At 44.2% G+C, this 26,557-nt stretch overlaps 1 protein-coding gene across 2 annotated transcripts in view; it reads right to left on the bottom strand.

Annotated features, from left to right (window-relative positions):
- The window catches only part of LRIG1 (leucine rich repeats and immunoglobulin like domains 1), a 110,843-nt gene that overhangs the window by 61,405 nt on the left and 22,881 nt on the right, over nt 1-26,557 (bottom strand). For both annotated transcript variants that reach the window (XM_038565891.1, XM_038565892.1), the window contains exons 2-3: nt 13,101-13,172; nt 5,789-5,863 (exon numbers count right to left, since the gene is read on the bottom strand). In XM_038565891.1, the coding sequence (XP_038421819.1) occupies nt 5,789-5,863; nt 13,101-13,172 (147 nt within the window). The remainder of the gene's footprint in view (nt 1-5,788; nt 5,864-13,100; nt 13,173-26,557) is intronic.

The following is a 26,557-nucleotide window of genomic DNA, read 5'->3' as shown; positions in this document are numbered from 1 at the left end:
CCCCCCCCGTATTCATACACAAGGAGCTTCACCATCCAAGATTACTACTCTAAGTTGCCAGATAAACTATGATCTCATACTACTGCAGATAAACATGGGGTGTAAAACAACAACGGCTTTTAACACCCCTTCTGCAGATGATGACCTTCCTCCAGGTGAGGCAATATGGAGAAAGTTTTAAAGGCAGCTAAGCGAAGAGAAAGGCAAGAGGCCTCATCTCAACTCACTAGGGGGAGAACACCACACACACACACGTTTTTAGGAATCACAGCCAGCTGTTTACTACTCAGTGTGATTTCCCCTGTGCCGTATGCCTCATCACGAACAGCCTAGCTCCGGTCTCCAAGACGAGCCAGCTGAGCTCTGGGTCCCCTTCTCCATGGCTTCCAGGCCCATGTAGAGACTGACTCTTCTCAGCCCTGACAGGCCACGACCGATTCATCACGGACTCCCCCCTCCAAGGCCTGCTCTTTAATTACACTTTAACGTGCATCGATCTCCGCTTGAATGAGCCTGTAAAGAAGATTGATTTGGCCCCTCTTTTTTCTAGAGGGTTTACCAGGCAGGCTCATGGAAAGTGAAGTACTCCTATTGATTCTACTTCCCCAGAAGATACAGCCAAGGAGAACGCTCCATCCCTCACGGGCTCCGGCTCCCTCAACTCCACCCAGGGCTCCTTCCCCTGCCAGGGCTGGCTCTGAGTGGGGTCACAGACAGGACACCAGGTTTCATTCCCTTCAGGGTTTATTCTCCGGAAGTTCCAATAAAGAGATGTTAAATATACCATCCCTTTCACTTAATCCATTTTTCTTTAGGCGAGAGGTCACAGCAAAATAGGTAACTGTGGAGACTGATATCCGCCTCTGATCTTTTTCCTGGAAGATTCTAAATCTTCCAAATACATTTGCTAACATGAGAGAAAAATACTTTTCTCCAAAAAAAAAAAAAAAAAAGAATTAATTTTCAGATGAGTGGTTGCCAGGAGTCTGAGGGGAAGGGAATGGGGTATGGAGTTTGTTTTTGTGGTAATGATAATGTTCTGGAATTAGAAACTAATGATTGCTGCCCAGCATGGAGAATAAACTAAAAGCCGCTAAACTGTATACTCTAAAATGCTTATTGTAAATTTTAGCTCAATAAAAAAGATAGGAGGCAGCCCCTGTGGCGCAGCAGTTTAGCGCCGCCTGCAGCCTGGGGTGTGATCCTGGAGACACAGGATCGAGTCCCACGTCGGGCTCCCTGCATGGAGCCTGCTTCTCCCTCTGCCTGTGTCTCTGCTTTTCTCTGTGTGTGTGTCTCTATGAATAAATAAATATCTTAAAAAAAAGATTTTAATAAAAAAGATGGGTTTTTTTTTAAGATTTTGTTTTATTCACGAGAGACACAGAGAGGCAGAGATATAGGCAGAGGGAGAAGCAGGCTCTCCGTGGGGAGCCTGATGTGGGACTCGATCCCAGGACCCCAGGACCTGGGGATAATAACCTGACCCAAAGGCAGATGCTCAACCACTGAGCCACCTAGGTGTCCCCCAAAAAAACAGTTTTCAAGGGGCACCTGGCTGGCTCAGTCGGTGGAGCATGTGACTCTTGATCTCAGGGTCTGAGTTCAAGCCCCACGTTGAGAGTAGAGCTTACTTAAAATCTAGGAAAAATAATAATTTTCAAAAAAAATGTTTTTTTCTCATGACTAGAAGTGAACGGAGCAGGCATAGTGAAGGGACAAGGTTTAAAATATACACCAATGTGGGGCCCCTGGCTAAGCCAGCTCAGGGTGGTGAGTTACGGCCCCAGGTTGAGGATAGGGGTTACTTAAAAAAAAAAAAAAAAAAAAAGTACACCCACCAACCCACTACCCCCTGAACTGGAAAAGAAGTTACCTGGACCAAGCCCAGGGCCAGATGGGAAGCATGTTACAGCTGACACGCACGAGACAAAAAGCTGCCCTGCTTTAAAGGGAATGTCGATTTCACAGCAAGCTTTTTACTCCTAGGACTGAAAAAAATCCAACCATTTCCACTGTAACCGATCTTCTCAATGATACAAGTGCAATAACACCACAGGAAAAGCGGAAATTTTTCTTCACCAGAAATGTCACTTATGCATCAGACAAAATTACTGTTGCCGTGGGAATCGTAACATGAGTTTCCTGGACTTCAAATTAAACACACACACACACACACACACACACACACACAAACCCACAGAAAACGGAAATGTAAAAACCTACCGGCAGATTTTGCTCCCATTTAACAAAACTTTTGTTTCTTTTCCTAAGAACTGTTTTTATCAAATTAGCTCCCTCACTCCCCAACCCAATCCTATTAATAGCTTTCCTTGAGTTTCATGCTTGTTATTAAGGACAAATGGCTTTGGCATTATCTTCAGAACACGATACAAATAAATCTACTCTCTGACAAATACTTTAATTGAATTAGGTTCCTTTAATCAGAAAGTATTACCCAATTGAAATTTTACTGAATGACTTCAGTTACCAAAACTCGGCAAAAGTCTGTTTTGAGGCCCTGAGAGTAAAGCCGGATGCACAACAAATCTTCCCCCTCCTCGCCCCACCCCCAGGGTCCTCCAAACTGTGACCCCTGTGAACAAGGGCCCTGGTGTCTGGAACACCGTCCAGGAGCCAGGTTACAGGCATGGACTCAGGACACTAGGAACCAAGCATGGAGACGATGAGATGATGATCTGATTTCCACAGGCAAACATGAGTAATTACAGGGGTCGGAGCTGCAGACCACAAACCCACTACTTCTGCTGCAGCCAGAATACTTACAGGACAGCGGGCTCGGTCATCTCTTTTTTGACCTCACTGCCTCTGCTCTCAGGTTCCAGGTCACAGAGGAATATGAAAGCTGCAAGTGGACTTTTACCATCTGTCTCATTCAACAGATGAAACAAAAGCAACCTGTCCCAGGACATATGCCTGATCCACCCTCTCCCTGATGGACCCACCTACAAACACCTCCCCAGAAACTTGTGCCATCTTCTCTACCTCAGCTGGCCTTAGCCAGCTAGTCTCTTTGCACATTTTGCTGATTTTTTGGATCCTCTGCCTGCCCACAACGGGAAGGTGAGATGGAAATGAGAATCTGGGGATTAGGACATGAAATGAGAAATGTATTGATCTACCATGTTTTCACACACTATGTTAGGAGCTTCCCAGATGTGACAGCACTGAACCCTGGTGAGGACACTCTCGGATGGCCTCTGGCCCCCAACAGAAGAGACCTATTACATGTTTGTTGAATATATGACACCTTTTAATTCACTGGTTCTGAAGAGCCACAGACACCAGCAAAACAAGCTCTTCTAAGCCTGACGGATTGAAATTATCCTGAGGACAGAGGTGCTGAGCGCTTCATGGACCAGGTTGGAAAGACACGCTCATCCGCTGCCCAGTGTTACTTTCTTCCCAGTCCTTTGCACAGCCCTCGTGGGAAATACAGAAAGGCATGAAGGATGGTGGTAGCACAACCATCCATAACCCTGCTACCCCGATGTCACACCACTAACCTAACTTTGCAGGCACTAAACCCAGGGGAGCACAGGCCTCTCAGAGAAAAGGAAGATCAACACCCTTCAGCTTCCATGGTTTCAGAGAAATCACTGACCAAGTCAGATGGAGACCAGCGTCAGGCCAAAGAGGTGGCTGCCAATGTTAATCTGCATTTTCCAAACTCAATCAAAACCAGGAGGGAGTCTTTATGTCTTCTCCCTGCTTTACATAGTTTAACGCTGTCTAATTGGAATAGCAGGAACAAGGCCAACCAGCCCCACGGCTCCAGACACTTGGGCCAAGGAACAGAAATGTAATTTTAGTCAGCAGAGCAAGGCGTGATTCAAAGGGATACAGGCCCGCAGAGCACGCTAGGGGCCCTGCCTATCTCTGGCAGCGGGTAGTTCAGAGTCACCTGCCACACTCCCGCACCTGGTACATTGGGGCAGATAAAGGAAAAGAGCATGCCTGGGCGTTCACATCCAATCTCAGTTCCAGCTCTCGACTTGGCAACTTACAGGAACTCAGGGATCCTTGGTTTCCTGTAGGTGACACAAAGATGTTCTCTGTGTCCCTGGTTTCCTCCCCAAGGGAAGAGCAAGGGGAGTGAAGGCAGTGCTTCTCACACTTGAATGAGTAGGTACAGGGCCAAGAGGCCTCATTAAAGCAGCTTCTGATCCAGTGCGGCTGAGCTGAAGCCTGAGATTCTGCATTTCCAATGAGTTCAGTGCGGGTAGAACTTTGCTGGCCCAGAAACCATACATTAAGTGGCAAGAAGTCAAAAGCATCTTCTAGTGCTTTGCTTTCCGAATATACAACAGAACATCACATCCTTAATTAGCCTCAGGTATGGGTAACTCATTTAATTTAGATAGTCGTTCAACATGTTCCAGATGCTAGACATAAAGGCAGATGGTACAAAGACACAGTCAGACCCTGGCCTGTCCATCTTGGGACAAAAGGCCAAAACCTTCATTCCAGCATGTCACAGAAACAAGGACTGACTCATACATCCTATGGTCCTACAGGTAAGATCATGCCAAGGCCCAAGGGGCCAGGTGACAAGGCCACAAGCCAGAAGCAGCAGCCACCAACTGTCAAACACTTCCTGGGTGTTGTGCATGATGCCTGGTGTTTCATATACTATAATGAACTTCTCTTAAACCTCTGGCTCACCGTCCCCATGTGCAAAATGGATTAAGGGAACTCTCTATGAGGAAAATGAGGTTTGGAGAGATAGAAAGCTGTTTGTCCAGGACATGGAGCTGTGGCCACAATTCTAACCCCTTGCAATTTCAATCCTGCCATGCCTTGAAAAGGGTTAAGCTCAGCACTGCATCTTATAAGGACAGAGCACCTCCTGAACACAGGGCCTACTGCCAGTAAAAACCTGACACCTGCAAGCTACACAGCCATCGTGGGATGACGTCTTCCCACCAAGTCCCTCTGCTCTGCCTGCCAAGCCTCGGTGTGGAGAAAAGATACATGCAGGTGAGCAAACGAGCTCTAACACCAGCAGAATCAAAATCAAATAAAAATAGGCAGGGCTGGCATGGAAAAGGGAAATTTAGTGTGAAAAGAGAGATGCTCTGCTGGAGGAGGCTGCCCATGGAATCTGGTTGAGAAAACTGTTGGACTCACAATGGGTTCATATGGAAAGACCTCTGGGCAAGTTTCAAACAAGCAAGCACCTCCAGCTGAGAGCTGAAGTGGGCATAAATCATGAGCAAGGGCTCTTAGCAGCTCCAAAGAGAACTCACCCCCCTCGCATCCTTCCTTCCTTCTTTAAGTTCCTTTATAGCCTTTTTCATTTCCAGAGCATTGTTGAACACTTGATCACATCAACTAATTCCTTACTTTTAGCTTGACTTCAGAGGCCTGGGGGTATTTTCTTTTTTAAAGCTGTAAAAGTGAACTGGGTCACGTTACCAGATTCACTGCCACAAACACGAGCTTGCTGTCTTGTAATTCACAAGGCTTCCTCTAACTCCATTCACTCCAAGTTGCAATTTAACCACCAGGACCAAGAAATTTATTAATTCTATGTACCTCTGGGCAGGGAGAAGACTAATTTCCCCCCAAATTAGGGTGAGGCAAGTCTTCCAGGTTTTAATTCTACAAACAGCAAGACATTTGCCATGGGCATTATGGCCATGTGGAGAAAGGCCGTTCTTTACCAGCGAGCACGGGGACACAAGTTTTCCTGGCACCAAATGTCAGCAAGATAATGTCCCGGCCTCATGACCCAGCCCAGGGTTCCCCACGTGGCACCACTTACAGAAAGAGAGAGATGATGTGAGATGAAGCAGCACCCAGGGACGGCACGGCTGTCAGTTCATTGTTATTGAGGTACCTGTAACAACAAGAAGTTTGTCATTTAAGTTAGCAATTTGAAATCAAACAAAGTAAATCAAAAAGCAGTGCTGAGTTGGCCATGGTAAGACAATACTGAAATGTTCAATAAAAGACAGAGAGTTTTATTTTTTTTTTAAAGATTTTAATTATTTGAGAGAGAGAGAGACAGAGACAGAGAGAGAAACAACAAGGGGAAAGGCAGAGGGAGAGTGAGAAGCAGACTCCCTGCTGAGCAGGAAGCCCAATGTGGGACGCGATCCCAGGATCCTGAGATCATGACCTGAGCTGAAGGCAGACACTTAACCAGCTGAGCCACCCAGGTGCCCCAGATGATAGTTTTAAAAGAGAATTTTTAAAGGTAGACAAGTCACATGAGCTCACAAAAACAAACCATTTATCACACACATGGTTTAGAACCAAACACTCTCAGAGTGCTACCTGTCTTCCAGAGTCTCATCTAGCTCAAAATGCAACACTGACAAACAGGGCACAGCGACGACACAAGATACGGGGTGTAGAACAAAAGCTCTCTGAGGTCATTGATGGGGATGCTCTTTGTGGGCTGAGAGTCAGAAAAGGATTTGGGGAGAAAGACCATCCTTTCCTGGAAGCTTTTATATTCTGTGACATGGGGTTCTGCGAATCACAGCTCTGCCATCACCCAAGGGTGATGCCCTCATACCCAGGGCCAGAGCCTCACCCAGGCTCATCTCCAGGAGCCTGGGATATGTGGGCCAGTTATTCTGGTGCCTCAGCTGTGCAACAAATAACAAGGGAGCTGGGCTTGTAGTGTCTCATCTATTTGTGATTCCAGCTTTCCTGAACTTGGGTGAAGCCTCCAGGCATGTTTTCCAGGAATGTGTACATACACACACTTTTGTGCAAAGACATTTTGAAAATCCACCACAGCCCAGATGTGCTCTCTAAGACCCTTTCCTGCTCCAGCAGCCTAAATCTGTATTTTCAGAGTTCTTATCTCTTAATGAAAGGGAAAGCCCACAAACCAAAACACAGCTCGCGAGTCTGCCCCCAGAGGCTTTCCAACCCAGCCTCCTTACATGGACATGTATTTCCAAATCTGGGAAGAGACTCCAAAATCAGACTTGCAAAGTGAGCCCAAAAATCCTTAAGAAAGCCAGAGCATAGTGATCCAGCTTTCTGCTGGGTAACAGGCTGGAAAGAAACGGTATCTAGATGCGGAATCAAAGGGATAACGCTAGGCTATCTATTTTTTTTTTTTTTTCTTAAGAGTGTGTCTCTTACACGGACCATCTTGTTACTCTCTGAAGACAAGGTCACTGAAATAACAGCTGCATTCATACAAATATACAGCTAGTATTTGCTTGAATAGAATAATCTGGTTGTCTGCCATCTTCTATAGATGTGAACAGGAGGAAAAAAAAAAAAAAGGAAAAGGCCTTGAATTATCCCATTTGCTTTCTGCAGCGCCAGAGCCAGTTAGAGATGAGGCTTGGCAATTACTGGGCCGTGGGACACAGAATGTCTGTTTCAATAGCTTCATGACTGAAGCATCTGGCAGAGAGAAAACAGATCCGTATCATGTGGCAAATCCCTTCTTCACTTAAAGGGCCCTTGTCTGCGTGTTGAAGTACACAATTAATTACTTTCACAGTCTCTTATCTGACTGCCCCCGGAATCAGATTGTTTCTGCTTCACCTCTGTGCTCCTCCAACCCCGCAGTGATCCATTTCCTATCTTGATGCAGGGATGATGAAAACTCTCCAGCGGTTTTAATCTCTCCTAATACATTTTCACGGTACCATCAATGTACTCATTACCTGAGGAGACCCTCAGATCTTTGTAGAGCAAGGAAAACTAAGGTCAGGGCTGCCTGCCAATAAGGTAGCTTGCGTAAAACATCTTCAGTGCTAGAGATCTGTTCTAGAACATGGTGCTAATAATAATGTCAGCAGCAGCTAACCTACGGAGGGGCTACTACATGCCAGGCATGGCTCTAAGAGCTTTTTCGGTGTATTAACTCATCTTTAGACTGCTAGGGAGGTACATCCCATGGACATTTCCATTGTACCAAGGAGGAAGTGGAAACTATGGAGACGTTGACCAACGAGATAGTCACCTACAGTAAGTGGCAGTGACCCGGTGGGGGGGGTAGCCCCCAAGTCTAGCTTCCTAACCATTCACTACCCTGGATTTCTTTAGAATTACAGCAGCAACTCCACATGCCTGATGCAACTTCATCATTACAACTCTGAGTTAGGTACCAGGTACTAGTGCTGGTCCCTACCCTATATCTAAGTGTTCTAAGTCAAGTTTCAGTTGCAATCACGAGGCTAAGGCCGCACAACCAGACAGTCACAGGGGCAAGAGCTGAACCCAAGAACGGCTGCAAGTGAGTGGAAAGGCCAGCAAGCCAGAAGGCTCCTAAACCTCATGGTGGTTGTGCTTCAGCCTGTTTAGGATCTGACTTGATGCTAAACCTTGAAATAAACAGCATGGACTTCTCTGCAGGGGAACTTTTGCTGAACGACTTTAGTCTCGGGCCAGCCTGACTGCACATGTGACAAAGTACTCCACCCAATTTCACAGAAATAAATGAACAAGGAAAAGGGGCATCATAATAATAGTTCAAATCCTGACAAAAACTACTGGAAGTGGGGCGTACAGGTGCAGCAGACCAGTGCTAAAGATAAACGAGGCATTTTAGATCTAGTGGCAGCCCCAAGTAAACAGATTTAGGCAGAGATCACAGGCTCTGATCTCAACAGGGCTGCTGGATTTATGCAGAGGACAGTTGGGAGTCCAAAGGAGAAGAACTGCATGGCCCGCGTAACTCTTGATCATTCCTACATAAAAAGAACCGCTAGCTAAAATGTAAGTCAGTTGGCGTCACCATTACTGGCTTTCTCTTTGGGCGCTGTCCCCTGTAGACATGAGAACAGTATCCTCAGAAGGCAGTGGAGACTGCACTCACTCTGAGACATAACCAACTTGCCAGACTGAAATAGAGACCAGTCAAAAATAGCACAGCCAGAGTTCGGAGGGAAAGTTTAGCACAGTCTCCACGAATAAGGAAAGTAGGAATTTAGGACAGTCTTTGATGAAATCTTCAGAGTATCTGGGGTTGTGCAGTTTTCTATGTGTCACACACGCCCCACACTGGCTCCCATCCAAGGCCCTAAAAATCCTTCTAAAATGTCTTGCTTCTTGAACTCACTTTTCCTGGTGATGCAAGAAGTGCCTCACTCAGGTGCATCAGACCACGAATTGTGGCCTGACTCTGGAGCTGGAAGAAGAGGTGTACATACAGTAAACAGGGCCACATGGACTTCCTGACCCCAGGGGAGAATCTAGAGGTGAGCCTTTTCCTGCTCACCCATCCTAATGTCATCATGGGCCTTCTGGATTCTCTCTAAAAGTGTCCAGTTACTCAGCTTGCTGAAAGGAAGTTCTTTTATTTTGTAAGAGTCAAATGTTTAAAAAAAAAAGGGGGGGGGAATTTCAGAGTAATTATTATCTCAATCAATGGAGGCTTTGACAAACAATGAAAAACAAACCGAAGGAGTGATTTGGGGTTATGGGGCTTTGGGGCCGTTTTGGTTTTTTAATGGCCGTATTATTTATTCAATAGCTGATAGAAGCACATAGTAAAATTTTTAAACCGTTTCAAAAGAGAATAACCAGGAATACACAGTGAAAAATGAGGCTTCCTCGCACTTCAGCTCCCTGGTCCGCTTCCAAGAGGAAGTGCCTGCTGCCAGCTACGAGAAATGTGCACATGTTTTTCTCTTACACAGATGCTTGTGAATTACACAGACTTTTCTACAGTGCAGTTTTCCCCTTAGTAATATATCTAGTAGATCTCCCCAGTTCTTTTGACCAGCTGCAGGGTACTCCTCTGCTGGCAAGAATGAACTATCATTTATTTAGCCAATCCACTACTGGGGAGACGTTTTGGTTGTTCCCAAACACAAGGAGAGCTGCACATCATAACAAAGTTGGGCACGAGGTTGAAACTTCAGTTAGCTCTGCATCTCAGAAGGGACAAGATCATCAATAGCCGGGAGGAGAGCAGGTTTTGGAGTCAGAGCCACTTAATCAATAACTATTATTAGAGCTTTTAGCTACTAGAGAATAAGGCATACTAAATAATTACTCCGGCAAGACTTGATGATACATTGCTTCTACACCAGATGGCCAGATGTACCTATTTTAGTATGGGGATAGAGGAGATTTAACCATTATAAACAATGACCGTTATGGGTGAACTTGGTGATCTCCGCTGAATGCTTTACACCCACTATCTCACTCAATGACACGTCAACCCTTTGAGGAGGGTACTAAATTAGCACTCCACCTTAAAAGAAGAAACTGAGGCACCGTGACAGAGCAGCCGAGCAGGGATTATTAAGGGGAATTTTTTTACAGTTCAGGTTTTCAAATCAGGTAGCTCTGGGTTCAATCAATCCCAATCCTACCCTTTAGCAACTGAAGAGCCTTCAGCACATCACTTAACCTTACTGTGCCTCAGTTTCCCTTTGGAAAAAATGTAAACAACACCAGTATCAACTTCAGAGGGTTGTGGCAGGACCCAGCTGAAATTCTTAAACCTAGCGGCTTAGGATGGAGCCAGAAATAGAGCAAATGCCTAACAGGTGGTGGTAATTGGCAGCCAAAGAGCAGTGCCTCAAAAAGATACCCTCTGGTTCTTCCACCCCTCCCTTAAACACCCAACAGACACACACACACACACACACACACACACACACACAGACACAGACACACGGGAGAATGATCTCGAGACCCCAGAGGGTGAGCCATAAATACCCAAAGGCAGGGCACACGCAGGCTTCCCGGCTGCCTGGAGGAACATTTTAGGTCAATGGCCCTGGAAAGCACACAGCAGCACCCAGAGTAAGCATTCTCTGGCCAGGCAGCAAGCACGGGACCTGCATGCAACTCTAAAGAGGACGGTATAAATAGCCCTTCTTATTAACAGAGGAGCCTGGCCGCCCAGGACCCCTGGCTGGAAGCCCTCCCTGGTGGGCTTTCCACAGAGCTTGTGGGCAGCGAAGACCGTGTGGCTTGGCAGCAGCTGCTCAAGTGTCCTCATGGCCTCCAGGGACCTCCAACCGGCTTGCTTTCTCTCTCCACCCGGCCCACGATGGACTGCGGTTCCGGGCCTCCAAAATAAAACCACTGCTAAACCACCGCCTGCTGCTTTGCCAGCCTGTGGTTCTCCTCTTGTTAAGGTTTCCAGAGTTGGAGGGAGGGCTGTGCAGGATTTAGGAGAGCTGACAGTTCCTGGGAAAGCCTTGAACCCAGTTAATTTAGAAGCAATTGTGTGTCAACTATGATTTTTTTTCTTTTCTTCAATATCCTTTCCCCACCCCTTACTCCCCTTACTCCCTCTTTCCCATCTGCCTCTACCACGGGTTAAAATGACCTTCAGGAAAGGCCCTTCATCAGTGAGAAGTTCCACTGCTCTGGGCTCTAGGGAATTCATCTTGTTCATCCCAGTGTGACTGCAGGTGGTCATGGTGGTAAAAAGCCCAATCAACTGGCTCTCAAGGATTTGTTTCTTAATAATGTGCCCAGCTTGGGGTGCTATGTGGTTCCAAATGTAGCATAAGGAAATAACAACACTCAGTAGCCTCCTCGTGTGCCAAGCTCTAGACATCATCTCCAGTGAATAACTATGGTACCATTGGTAATGTGTTCATACATCCATGTTGCCAAAAGGGAAAAGAAACACCGAGGTGCTAAATAATTTCAGCCAAGTCCTCATGCCTTGGTTCCTTCTAATGTCTGGAGAAGGTGGCAGTGAAAACAGCAGTGCTTAGGACAATAGCTAGCTAAAGTCAATCCTCATGAGTGCATCAACAGGACGAACAGTCACACACATAATTAAGAGCCCAGGATGCTGTCAGGAGCCTCATCCTACTCAGAAATGCGACAGGAGTTCTTCTGAGGAGGGAGAAAAGTCAAGGCAGAGGGAGAAGGGGGTATTTTATTACGTCAAATTAGCACAGTGACCCACCTCACACTTCCTTGCTCCCTTCACTGGCTGCTGACCTTATGCCAAAACTAGGGTTCTGGCCAGAGTATTTCCAAGGGCTCCTTCCAACTATGAAGTTCTTTTAACTTTGGAAATTTAAACCTTTTTAAAAGACGCATAGAAACTATAAACACAATTTGGAGAATCTGAAGATGGGGCTAGGGGGTGCAAGTATTTTGCCAATTGTACCAAGTGATGAAATTAAGTTTCCTTTAGATAAATCATCCAACAATGAAATAAAAAAATAATAATAAACAAGGGCTTCTATCAGTTACAATGACCAAAACATGTAAAGCACTTACCTAATAATATCTAATAAAAATATCTGACAGTAGAAGCATGGGGTGAATAATTTATGGAATATCCACGTGTGGTCATTTTACATAAAAATTAAGTAGGACATTTAAAGTTTAATTTACATACTAATGTATTCAAAAATGTAAGGGTTAAGTATGAAAAAGATACAAAACTATAAGAAGGGAAAGAAGCCAGACCAGTTTGATCCCAAAATTCTGCCTGTAGAGGTATGTATTTTTCACTAAGTGTTCATAATGATTATGTCTGGTGATTTTAGTCTTTACATAGTTCTAGACTTTCTAAGTTTTCTGCAGTGGTTAGGCAGGGCTTATATAGAAGTTTTTCTAAAGTCCCTGTGGAGCTAACATTCCTGATAACCCTGACATCTATGTTAAAAGCAAAATTCTTTACAGTCAAGAAGGAAAGGGGGATGCCTGATTTACAGGACATTGCACAAGGCAGGGGGGCTGGCTGAGAGTTCCAAAGGCAGTAATAATGCCTGACTCTGGAGAAGAGAGGGGAAAAGTAAGCCTCTATTGTCCATTCTTCTATACCTTTGTTTCCTGGGAAGCAGAAGGAGTGGGCTAGCACATGTGCCTCTGCTGAGCAGGTTGCTCTACCTCCGCCCAGTAAGTGGGGGGAAGCACCTGTCAGGTGTGCCAACACAGTGGGTCCAGAAGGTTTGCACAAATGAGGGGATCCTCCCATATGCCCACTGCAAACCCATGACTTCTCCTGGATGACAGCACACCCATCACTGACTGCCTACGAGGAGGGCGGCAGTGAAGGAGATCAGAAAGCAGTACAATCTGTCATAGGCAGCCAGTTTAGACTCCTGATCCAGGGGAGTGAGAGAAACGGTTTCCCACCTCCAACCAGAGTTTTAGGAGAAAGCACTCACACTTCCTGTAGATTCGGCAAGTCCTCAAAACCAGCAGGGTCAATCTCAGACAGTTTGTTGTAACTCAGGTTTCTGGCAAAGGAAGAGCAAAAAAATAATAATAATTAAATCAACATACAACATTAAACCCCAAATTCAGGAATCTTCTACTCTGCCCCCCAAACCAGGCCCTCTCCTTCATAATTGCCCCTATCCCATACATTATTTTAAGTAACCTTATTCATTCTGAGATTTACAGATATAGCTCCTCCCCACTTGCATCCACGAATAAGTCACCGTGAAAATCTCAAATCACCGAAATTGGCTAACCCCATATGGATTTCAATCAATATAACTGCACCACTTAGCAACTTCAAAGAAATTCTAAGGTAAGTCAGTCCTCTACCTACATGAGAGTGTGGTGACCCAAATGTTTTGCACCAAATCGGGTCCAAGGCTATTCCAAATGGCATTTTAAAAATATTTTACTAAAGCATCAAGTATCACACAGTAGTAAAGAAAAAGAATAGTCAGGCACTGACCCTTTACTGTCTACAAATCAGTGGTTCTCAACCAGGGAAGACATTTGGCAATTATCTGGAGACATTTTTAGTTGTTACAACTGCAGGGAAAAGGCGGGGGCAGGGTCGGCTACACACATCTAGCACACGGAAGCCAAGGATGCTGCTAAGCATCCCACAAAAAGCACAGGAGAGCCCTTAACAACAAATCTCCAGCCCTAAGTGTCAATGCTAATAATCAGGGGTTGAGAAATCCTAGTCTAAGCAAGATCTTATGGACTAAAAATCGCTAAGATGCTCACTCAAAGTTGAAGGAACTGCTTAGAAAGGGGAGACCTCAGGAGGCTCTAATCATAAGGCTTTCCATGAACACAACATGCCCACCATCAATGAATAAATACTGGGAGAGACAGTCACACAGGAGAGAGGAGCTATGGTTATGGGAAATCTGTGGCTGGTTTTAACCAAAGGCTCACATACATGCAAGCAGCCTCCTCAAGAAGATAGCACCTGCCAAGATCATTCAGAATTACTTCTCTCCTTTCATCCCCCAGCTATACCCTTAGAGGCACACAAGGAGCAAGCTGATCTGTGTTCAGTCAGCCGAGCTTCTTGGATCAGCCCTCAGCCTAGACCAGCTTGATCTTTCAGGAACAGAAATCCAGAGACATGGTCCAGAGGGGACCTTGGTGTATACTGTGCCTTGCTCCCTGCCACCAAAACACACCCAGTCCCACATATGCCAAAGAGGTCAACAGTATTGATCTCAGCTATTAATTCCATAGGCATTAATGCCAATTAACAGTACTGCAAATCATGAGTTTCAAGTCTATCATTTCGGCAGCACGTAAGTGGCAACTAGCTTTTAAACTTACTCCAGAGACATTCCAATCAATACTAACCTACAGCTGATAGCCATTTCATTGTCGGCTCAAGACATTCATCTAAATAAAAGTCAGACTGCATTTGAAATTAATGGTACATCTGTGTTCAGGGCACAGCCTGAATTAAAAGCAATTTGTCCAGAGATTATGTTACTATAAAAATTGAAGGTGGTAATTTTTTAAACCACATATTGAAGTCAAGCATGAGCTTGTCTGTGCTTGGCGGTATTTATGATCGGGTACACAGAAATCAACAGGTTAGACTTGAAAAAGAAAATCCACACATGGAGAAAACACTCCCACATCAGAAAAAGGACTGGACAGAGTGAAAACTTTCTTCTATTTTGAGCACATGAGCATAAACAAGAGGGAGGGAAATACTGTTGCTGAGTCCAGAGATAACGTGAGTTTACAATATCTACGACATCTGCATCATCATCAGTAATGAGAGTTACGGAGATGGAGGAGACATCAGGAGAAGACTCAGAAGTCACAAAGGCAAGAAGCCTGGAGGGCAAGCAAGTAATGTGGATGGTCACCCTGCCAGGCGTGCAAAGAGGCCGACACAGCAGTACCTGCTTGCCCATCAAAAGGGGCATTTGCTCTTGTCCAAAAACAAGGGCAATGCAGACCAGTCTTCATTTTCAAGAGAAGTTCAAACTCTGAATTCTTAGGTGAAATCCTTTCAATTCTTAAAAACAAAACAAAACAATTCTTCATGGGCCAAACATAACGTTCCTGCAGGCCTGCAGGCCACATCTGGAGTGAGGACCACCAGCTTTTAACCTTGAATTCTGGACAACTGACTCTTCAGGCTATTAGGTTCAAAATGCATGTCTTGTCTCTGGCTTATAGATGTGGCCAGGGGTGGAACCAGTCTCAGGCAATTAACTGGTAAACTATCTGGAATGCAATTACTTCCCTTACTCCCCACCCCAGGAATGGTATTAGAATAAAACCATTTTTAAATCATGACACCCCTTTGGTCTGTCATTCTCTTAAAGAACAGACAAAATTTACTTAAATTTCCAAAACGTTATATGAATCCTGCTCTTCGGATTAAGGCTCCTTGGAAAAGGGTCTTCTGCAAGGTAATCTTACGAAGAAGCTGAACAGTATGAGGGCCTCACGCTGAGATTCCAGTAAACAGCAAAGAAGATGAAGACACCTGTAAGTGGAAATTTAAGCTCTCCCCGGGTCAGCCTGAATGAGGCCACTTTTTCCCTCTGAATGAACTAGAAAAGCCAGGTTATCAACAAATGAGGGTCAGCAGACTGGTCTAAAGGGTCATTCTCCTCTCAAGAGTGCCGATTAGCAATCAGAGAGAGAAGACAGAGGCTGAAGCTCGGATCCCCTGCAACAGCTTCAACTTTCTGCCACCGCAGAGCCGTCCAGCTCTGAAGTCTGAGAAGTGACCAGTCCTAAAACCTGGGACAAGCTGCTGATCTCCAACTGCTGTGATCAGGAAATGGGGAAAATATTTACCGCAGTCTCCTTGACAAATATAATCTGAAACAAAATCCTCAGAGACATTTTCTTGTTTGCTCATCTCACTGAGACAAACTCTCGGCATGGCTCTCTATTGTGGTAAAATATACAAAACATAAAAAGTTACCGACTTAACTGCTTTTTAAGTGTGCAGCTCCATGGTATTAAGTACAGTCACACTGTTGTGCAACCGTCACTACCATCCAGCTCCACAACTTTTTCTTCTCCAACTGAAACTTTGCACCCCGTAAACACGGACTCCCCATCCTCCCCGCCCCCTGGCCCCCTCCACTCTACTTTCTGTCTCTGTGGATTGGACTACTCTGTATAAGACATCTAAGTAGGGCAGCCCAGGTGGCTCGGCAGTCTAGCGCCGCCTTCAGTCCAGGGTGTGATCCTGGGGACCCAGGATCGAGTCCCACGTCAGGCTCCCTGCATGGAGCCTGCTTCTCCCTCTGCCTGTGAGTGTGTGTGTGTCTCTCTCTCTCGTGAATAAATAAAATCTTTAAAGAAAAAAAAAAGACATCTAAGTATTTGTTTGGCATATTTCACTTAGCACAATATCCTCAAGGTCCCCCCATGTTGTAGCCTGTGTCACAATTTCCTTCCTTTTTAGGGCTGAATAAAAGTTCCATTTTGTGTGTGTGTGTATACATATATCCCACATGTTGTTTATCCATTCAACAGCTAATGGACAACTGAGTTCTTTCCACCTTTCTGCTATTATCAAGAATGCTGTCATGAGCACTGTTTTTTTTTTTCTCCCAGCATAATTTTTTATTAAGATATAAGTGACATGTACCATTATACTAGTTTTGGGTACACCACATAATGATTTGATACCTCAGTGCAATTCTTAAATAAAGTTTTTTTTGACCCTTTCACTGTTATGCTTCTTGATATCACTCATTTCTCAACAATTAAAGAAATATGTTTATTCACCCCAAGGATTGTGCAGAGAGGGGTGTGAATTCTCATCTTGGGTCAGAAGAACAATCAAAGGGTTAATTATAAAAAGGGGAAAAAAAAAACTTTCATGAGGTCTTTCTTTCAGGTGGCAGCTGACACGCACACAAATCTAAAGCATCTCACTTATTTCTCCAAACATGATTGCCCCTTACCAGGCCCGACATCTGAATGTGTCTTCAGTTGAAGGTTTCAGATTCTCCTGTCAAAACAATTCATCTGTCAGCAGGACAGATGCTGTCAAAAGCATTTCTGCACCTTTCAGTAGCAGAGAGGGCTGGAAAGAAACCTCCGGGAATTCAGTTACTGCCAATTGCAGCTTTCACTAAACATTTTGTCAGCCATTGTCATAACACAAATTTTCCCTGTTCTCGTACAAAGGGTGCGCAGAGCTTGGAACAATTGGGCCCAGCCATAGATATTCTTTCAGCTAATCCGCTGAAAGATGACCGTCCGGCCCACCATTTGGAGAACACACAAGAGGTACCTCTGTGGAGAATGGCTCAAGTTTTATCCCGGTTTTATCTGTGTCTGAGAAGCAAACTGTTTAACAGTGCGAGACAACAATCTGCTTGCTGAGCGTTTTTCCTGACAAAGACCCCCGACCCTGACCCCACTGAATGAGAAGAGCTAAGTCTTTGAATAGCTGAGCAATCCTCACCATTATGGAAACCTGTGCTGTCCAATTCGGTAGTCACTGGCCAGGCGGCTACTCCCATTCACACGGAAAGTAATCAAGATTACACCAAACTAAGAATTCAGTTCCTTGGTCATGCTAGCTAAATTCCAAGTGTGCAACCACCACGTGACGCTCCCCACTACGGTGAGGCACAATGCAGACAGGAGATTTCCATCATAGCTGAAATTTCTATTAAACTGTACTATATTGGGGACACCTGGGTGGCTCAATGGTTGAACATCTGCCTTTGACTCAGGTTGTGATCCTGGAGTCCTGGGATCCAGTCCTGTATAGGGCTCCCCGCAGGGAGCCTGCTTCTCCCTCTGCCTATGTCTCTGCCTCTCTCTGTGTGTCTCGTGAATAAATAAAGTCTTTAAACAATAAAACTGTACCATATTGAAATCATGCAGGAATTAATACATATCTAAAGTGAACTGGCACTTAAAGAAGAAAATTGGATTTCAAACATAAGTTTGAACTTCCCAATAATTCAAGAGCTTTCTTAAAAATGTGGTGGGAGATGGATACCGACAATATTAGCTCATACATATCCTTTAGGCGCACGAGGTTCTTAACCATCCCAACAGAGAAGACATTTGAAAATTCAATTCACTAAGAAGACACTGAATAAAAAATGCCCTCTGAGTGTAATTCTATAGGCTTAAATCAGTATTTATATAATCTGACCAGCACCTCCCTGGATTACAACCAGAACCACATATTACAAACTTGGCAAACACTATTCAAAGCTGGCAAACAATAATTCATTGACTCCTTGGAGTCGAAGGATAAAAAGTTGTTTGCTATTGAGTAAGCTGTGGTGAGGAAGTAACCCCAACATCGTTACACCAACATAATTAGCACTTCATCCTCAAATACAGGCATTGCTCACAGGCCACTGACTTATCCAGACAAAACCTCCTGCTCAACACATGGCCGTGTTCTTTAACATTAACTGGAATCAGAATTCAAAGTGGAAGCAGGTCCTAACTCTATGACAAGCATTCCCTGGGGAGTGAGGTTTTCGTGTTCAGTTTGGTTTCCAGGCCAGCCCATTTCCCATTACTCAACTGAACCCCTGAACTCCATAGTACTTTGCATAGGTTAAGCCTTCAGGTGTTTGCTAAACTGAATAATATAGCCAGAAAGAGAAGTGTGAAGCAATCCAAAGACCCATCTGGGGAGCCCTCCTGGGGCACCCAAGACTGACCTGGAAACCCCTTATTTCTTAGAAAACCTGGGCCCCAGTCATCTATCTCTTCTTACCTCAAAAGCTGTACTGCGTGCCACCCATTAGAAAAGGAGTCACCTGCTTAGGACTCCGGGGAAAAAGTGATTGGTTTTCAAATTTCAGGGAGTGTGAGTGAAGAAGAAAATACAACTCGTTAAAGTTACTTAATCCCTTAAGCTTTTAAAGCCATTTCTGCTGCATTCTTACCTTCTGAGAAATTATGTGTGGTACACATCGAGTTCCAATGAAATCACTACATTACACTCCCTAGATCTACATTATAGGTTTTATGAGAATAAGGGATTTCTTTTTATACCTACAATATTGAATGCTCTCATCTTGTTTTCTGTTGTGATGTTTTCCCTTCATTGACCAAAAGCTACAACTAAACAAGCTGATAATATGTATTAAAGGTTTATATTGAGAATAATAATAAAATTGCACCTTAAATTGGAATCATTCTTCTGGCAAGAATTCCCACTCAGGAGAAGGTTCTGTACTTGCTGCCATTTTCGTCAGTAAGCTAAGTAGCCCCATATTCCCTAAACTGAGGCTTGCAAAAAGAAACGCATTCTGCAAACAAATGCAAAATCACTCAGATAGCAACTCACTACATACAGCTCATCTTGTAAACTTTTGGTCAGTTCTATTTAAGAAAGTCAGGAATGAATCACAGTTATTTCAATTTCTGAAAGGGTTACATTGATAAATCTCTATGCACATGAGGCCCGCAAGCAACTCAAAAGAAGAGATAATATGCTCTAGCCATATGAGGACTTCACAATGAGTGAAGTCCTCATTTTACTCCTTAAAATCAGCTATAGAAATCGGTGTGGGCCTCTGAATTCCAATGCTTAAGATATTAGCTGACAGAAGCCACCCAGGCCTGCTTCCATAATCCCATAGATCTTATATGTGCTTCTCTATCTTAATGGTTCACACATCTTACCCCGGCCCATGGATAATCTGAATACAAGTCTAAGTCTTTGTCCTTTAGTACCAATCAAGTTCAACAAATATTCAGTGACTACAATGTGTCTACAATGTGTACTGTGCTCTGATAAATTCTGATACAAGTTAGGGTAAGATCTAGCCTGTGATCTTAACGGAGTTTGTAACGTACTGGTCAGAAAGACTCTGAATATATTACAGACTCTGTAAATAATTGCAGCCAAAGGCTCTGATATGGCAAGCATCTTCTGAATGATAGACCAGGAGTTGTAAATTGGTGGCTCTTGGGCCAAGGCTGAACTGCAGGGAAATTATGTTTGTTTGTGAGTAAAGAGTGTTTGGAGAAAAAGTCTTCACCAAAAAAATTAAAGTTTCAGTTTCTCTTGAAAATAATCACTGGGAAAGCATCCCTAATAGTAGCCACCAGCAACATTTTTTTAGCAAGTACTGCAGTTGAACATGGACCTCGCTACTCCTATTCTCTCTCCTAGGCCCTTCTTACTCATTTGCACTATCTTCCTGGCCCTTGTAAGTATTTGGCATCCTTGGTATGGGTACCACTGTGTCCAGATGGCATTCAGAGCAGGAAGATCAATTATGATGAGAAAGGTTAACCAGAAAATGAAAGACCTTAGTGAATTCTAGAAGAATAGAAAAGGAGCATGGTTTTTAAGGAAGAAGGCCAGGAAGTAAGGCCACAAAGGTAAAGTAAAATAAATAAATAAAATGGAAGGACGGACGGACGGACGGAAGGAAGGAAGGAAGGAAGGAAGGAAGGAAGGAAGGAAGATTTCCAGAGGAAGAAAACAGCTCCTTGTTTATCTACTTGAAGTTTTGACCAAAAGAGTCAAGAGCCCCAGCTCCATGAACCATAATCAGCATTTGCTTTCTTTCTATTACATCCCTTAAAGCAAGAGGTTTTAAATCTGTCTTTCCTACCCAAATCTTAGTTTGGCTGAAGAGACAAAGTAATTGGGTGTGTTGTGTCTCATGCCAGGCTGCAGGGGTGGTCCCAGAGGGAAGCCCATAAATATCCCATAACAGTCTCTGAGTAAATATGGTACATGCATCATTAACCTCTAAAGATTAATTAATTTAATTAAGAGGCACTCTGGCCTCACCAGCTCTGCAGTTAGTGGGTATTTCACAAAGGGAATCTGAGCAGGAAATAGCTGCTGGCCACAAGCTGACCCTCCCACAAACCTGTCACACAGGAACACCACCCATGACCACCCCAGGAGGGGAGAGGTGTCTACAGCCACCATTTGGTTTTGCTGTTACAGAAGTGGCTGTGCAAAGACTTGGAAATGGGGAGGGAAGAGGGGTCAGGAGTCTGGTCACCTACTCTCTACTTTATCATTTCCGAAAAGGGATCACAAATTCACCCTTTCATGGAGTGCTTGAGCTCTATAGGACTTTCCAAACTCATCACGCCCGTAATAGGACTGGTTCCCCCTTGCCGGGCACCATCCATCCAGCACAACAGTTTAATCTTTAGCTCTTGAACACCCAGCCATTCTGTGGAACAGAGGGAGCCTAGGGCCTCAGAGCCAGGCACTCCCTGCCTCATCAATCTCTTGTCCAATGATGCTCTCATGTCCTGAGGTACCAGGCACTCCAGTGTGAGCAATAGGTTCATCAATCATGATCTAGAGAAGACAGAAACGTGGCAAGAAGGCGTGCTCACCTCTGGCATCACACTTAAGGTCTGGATGGAGTTCCTTCAGAGAAAGGATGGAGGGAGATTCTCCTAAATGAAAACTATGCTCTACTAAGGCAGGAAACAGACTTTTGCTTCTGTAGTAGTTAAAAGTCGGTCAAAAGGGACAGGAAGTGAGGGACACATTAATCTGGTGGATAAATTTGGAATCTGCTTCACCAAGTGCTCTGCGAAGTCCACCAGTGCCTTCTGGTCACAGAATACTGTTAAGATACTTACACCTCCACCTGAACCCCTCGGCCCCTGAAATATCTGCAGGAAGATGAGCATCTTATAGAACCACCACTGTAAAATTTAGGGTGTTTATTAAAAGCGTGATGCAGCTTTAAAATTCATTAAATTTGGTTTCACATATGAAAGATGCAAACTAGCAATATCCTATAAGCGTTTTGAATGTGACCCGCAACAAAATTGTGTAAACGTTGGCACAACCACCAATTCTAAGTGATACTAGGATCAATTTCCTTTCCCAAGACACTGAAATGATTCTCCACTTAATCACTGAGTGATTTCACACACTTCATGCCCTCACCAAAGGCCTCTCAGATCGGAAAATAACTGTTTTAACACAGCCCCATAAAAAGTACTCCTGGTCACAAGAACAGGGTGGTCAAATTCCAAGCCTGTCTTTCTGGCAGAAGGTACAGCCGAGGATTTCGCTGGGATAAAGGGATAAGGAAATTCTACACCAGTGACTCTGGATTCTTCAGAAATGAAACTTTCAATACTCCAATAATATATTACTTCCCGAGCACGACAGACACGTTAAAATATTCAAAACAAACAAACAAACAAAAAAACTCTTTCCCTCCATCTGAGTCATTACATACCCTCCTCAACCCTCTCATCCAGGAGTTTCCCCAAAGCAGGAAAGGGTCAAGGCATTTGGTGGTTTTCCGAACTCCCATTTCTGACAATGCACCCTCCCCTCGAACACGAAGCCAGTCAATGAGAATGAGAGTACACAAACCTCTGGTTAAAGAAACATATGCCAAAAGATTAAAAAAACAAAACAAAACAACTTGGCAGTAACACCTCTGGACACCTAACGATCGAGGTTTGTTGTTGTTAAATAAAGTACAGTTGACCCTTGAACAACATGGATTTGAACTATGTGGGTCCACTTACACTTTACATTACAGTAGTGTCAATGCAGCTTCCTTCCTTAGGATTTTCTTTCCTTTGGCTTACTTTTATTATAAGAATTCAGTATATAATACACATAACACACAAAATATGTGTTAACCGACACATATGTGTTTATGTCATCAGTAACAGTTCTGGTCAAGAGTAGGCTATTAGTAGTTAAGTTTTGGGGAAGTCGAAAACTATACACAGATTTTCGACTATGCAGGGGGTCAGCACCCTTAACTACCACCCCCACTGTTCAAGGGTCAACTGTATTTAGAAGGGTGATTTTAGGCAAATATACTTTTGGGTTACAAAACAGCAATATATAGTAAGTTGCCTAACTGTCTCCCTTAAAAGGGAGGAAGGAAATGAAAGCTTTCTTTTTAAAGCAAATACATCTGTACAAACAGCAGCTTACCTTAGTGTTATCAGCATCTCTTTCCTCCCCAGCCCACACACAAACGTACACACACACTGACACAATTTAAGGGACAAATGACATAAGTGGGTGTAACTACCTTCCCAGGCTAGAGCTGCCCATAAGGAAAAATCCTTCTGGGAAACCAGAAGTTCCCAAGGGTAAATGCTGGAGTCCTTGATCAGTTTTCACTGTAACATATGTGGATCTTTCATTTTTCCAACGGAAATCACACCCACTACTCACTAACGTCTCTGATATTTCTTTGTGCCTGTGTGAAACCCAAGCATCCAAAATCAGTAACGCAAATAAAAAAATCCAGGTGTACTTGCACTTACCATGATACTCGACATTATAAACAGACTAAGTGCAAGGTTCCTTCAAAGATTATCAATATAATATTCTCTTCTTAGTTTTCAACATCGTCTTCCAGATTTTAAATATTCAAATAATATCTTCTAGGTTTATCCTTCCTTTCTTTCCCAGCTATGTCAAACTTACAAATGAAGATCCCTCAGATACAGGGAACAGATCCCCGGTATTAAGTCAGCCAAAGTCAAAAATTGAATTTACCCACAACTTTTCAAGAATACATCCTGTTGTATTACATGGAGGCACAAGAGTATCTCTAGCTAAGTATTTTGAAGAAAATGCAGTTTTAAAAGGTCAGCCTCCTGGCTAACAGTTAAGTCACTGACTTTATTAGCTAGCTTATCAACTTGGGATTTTGTTCTGTCAATTTTTCCGTTGGGCTTTTTAAAGTTTATGTGTGTTATGAAGTGCCTGGCTGAAGCCAAAAGGCAAAGTTTTTCTTTCTACGATTCTAGGATGTCATGAAATGCCAACCACATAAAAAGCCCATCTACATGGTATTCCTGGGGCCGTACAACTTCTTTGGTCCTGGTTGCCAAACCATGGAGAAGACGTGAGGTCAAGGTGTGCCAACCACACAGTACTGCAGCATGCCCTATCGTACACTGCTTTCTGCTATTAAAACATAGTACTTCCTTTTCACTACAATTACAAGCACAAAGAATCAGATGAGGTGTGTGACTGCCATCCTTGAACATATTAAAATTTTACTGTGTCAAAAAGGAAGCTGGCTGTGAAAATGACAGCACCATCATATACTTCCATTTCTGTTTTTTCTTTTTTTAAAATCATTTACCAAGGCCTCTAAAAAGATGCCTCACCTCTTCCACGTGGTCCGTCTACATCCAGCAGGGCCCCATGCGTTGTAACACAGAGAAGCCCTCATATCTGTGCCCTTCCCCATCTCTTCCTGCCCCTCCACTGTCTGCAGTTCCAGGTCACTGACTCCCAAAGGTGTGTCTTAAAGGGTAGGTCCTCGTGCTAAATTCCACTTGCTAAACTCTACTTCGATCAAATAACAAATACTGGCACCTGTGGGATGTGAGTCTGTTTTTAAAGTAAATCACCACTAACAGTGATGAAAGCCCTACCAATAACTGATCATAAGGGACTCCCTTCAGAGTCCCAGTGACAGGTTGGGGAAACCTCAGGAAGACCGCATGTCCCTTGAGATACTCCATATCCTCTCTGCATGCTAGCGAGAGGTAAGAGCCATTCAATTCCCACCTCAGTAGGAAACCAAGGCAGATGTGTCACACCAAACCCAGACATCAGCTACATCAAGGCAGCTGCCCTAGGAACAGGTAGGACATCTTTGCGTAATACATGTGATGTGATGAACACACAAACCCCCCAGTTTCCACCATCACTCCTTTTTAAAGATGACGTAATAAAACTTAACTTGAGTTAAAATCTCTGTTGAGCTTGCCCTAGCCAGGTAACTCCTATCATGGCTTCCTTCTAATAATCTCACTACCTCTTTTTTTTTGGGGGGGGGGGGAGGGGGGCTGATGCTCTTGCATACTTGACACTAACGAAACTGGCATCGCCAAGCCCTCTGTAGTTAGAGGGCAATTTGGTTCTGTGCCACAAGATATAGGAGATCAAACAAAGGATGGTTTGGGGTGTGGCACAGCTGGCTCTGTAAGGCATTCAGCTATGACACCCAACCTGTCCTCCAGCTAAGCCTCTCCAGGCTGGCTTTCTCTTCTCACTCTCCAACACTCAGTTCTCAAATACTATCAAAGCAAATAAAAGACCCTCGGGTCCCAGGTCCAGTTTGCATGGCCACACAAGCATGACTCTGCAAAAAAGCGCCAACAACTTCCTTTACCTGCCCCACACTCAGTGGTGATCGATAAACCAGAGGGGGGTTGGCTTTGGTTAGGTTTAAGCTTGCATAAGCACAAAGAGAAAACCACCCACTCTCAAACCCAGAGAGCTACTGCAGAAAGCACCTGCACAAACCTGTCAGGGTGGTTTATAAGGTCACAAGCACCTCAGAAAAGATCTTTTATTCCTTAGGGCCGTGAGACCAATGGTAGGCCTGCCACACTGCTGGTGTCAATATTTATCTAAGACCTAGGTATTCATGATGGTATAAACCAGGCACTTTTTCAACTTACTCATTCATGTAATTTACCACTACAAAGCCCCCAAACAGAGATGCATTTACAGCTTGAATTTCTTTTCTTCCATTTCTATATGGGAGGCTGGCTGTGGGGCCTGCGGTCTATGTCAGCAACAATTCCGGCAGTTTGAGAATAAGGTGCTCAATGTATTCCAATATCAAATGTCATTGCACCTGAGGACAATAAAGAGAGGGAAAAGGGAAACAAAGCACCAGCTCTCTCCCTTCCCATGGCACGCATGTTTTTAGCACTGCAAATGAGCAAAGCCTAGACCCTGCAGTAAAGTAACTGAACCCCTAGAACCACGCCCAGGCATTTCTAAGTGTGACTTACTCACACTGCAGGATTAATCCAGCAACCAATACCCAAAGGTATGCAATGCTCAAAGGAAGACATCTGCTATTTATTCAATAGCCCTGTCTGGTGGGCCCCCTTCTCCTCACCCTTTACAAAGTCTTCCTCCCTTCACCTCCAAATAAAGGCTTATACACAATTCCCCTTCCTAGGTAAAAGGCAGAGGGGTAACTAGTCTATTCATATCACCTTTAGACCTCCACAAATAGCTGTGCATTGTAGAAACCAGGCTCACAGATGGAATCCTCCAATCTTTCCCCATCAAAGTCCTCAAATCAGTTAGCAACAGATGCTAACTGCAACTCCCTCCATGGGCTGTGCTAGGTTCTTCCAAGGAGACCCACTGCTGAGCTCTTGTGGAGGAGGCCAACTTGGGGTTTTCATACCAAGGAAGCTGAGGCACTAGACAAAGATGGTTCTCTCTCCAGGGACAAATTGTAGAGCTTGCCTCAAAGCCCTCTTGCAAAGTTGCTGGGAAGTGACAGACGTCTGAAGCCAGCTACCTGATTTACTAAATCTTCTTTTCTGACCCAATACACACAATTCTTCCTAACAAGACAGCTATCCCTACCAAGCCCTTCACTAGGATTCTAGACATGCCACGTAGCCTGATAAAGATCATCAGGCTGCT

The sequence above is a fragment of the Canis lupus genome, chromosome 20 (assembly GCF_011100685.1).
Source record: "Canis lupus familiaris isolate Mischka breed German Shepherd chromosome 20, alternate assembly UU_Cfam_GSD_1.0, whole genome shotgun sequence".
Lineage (NCBI taxonomy): Eukaryota > Metazoa > Chordata > Mammalia > Carnivora > Canidae > Canis > Canis lupus.
This window is presented reverse-complemented; position numbering and strand designations above follow the sequence as displayed.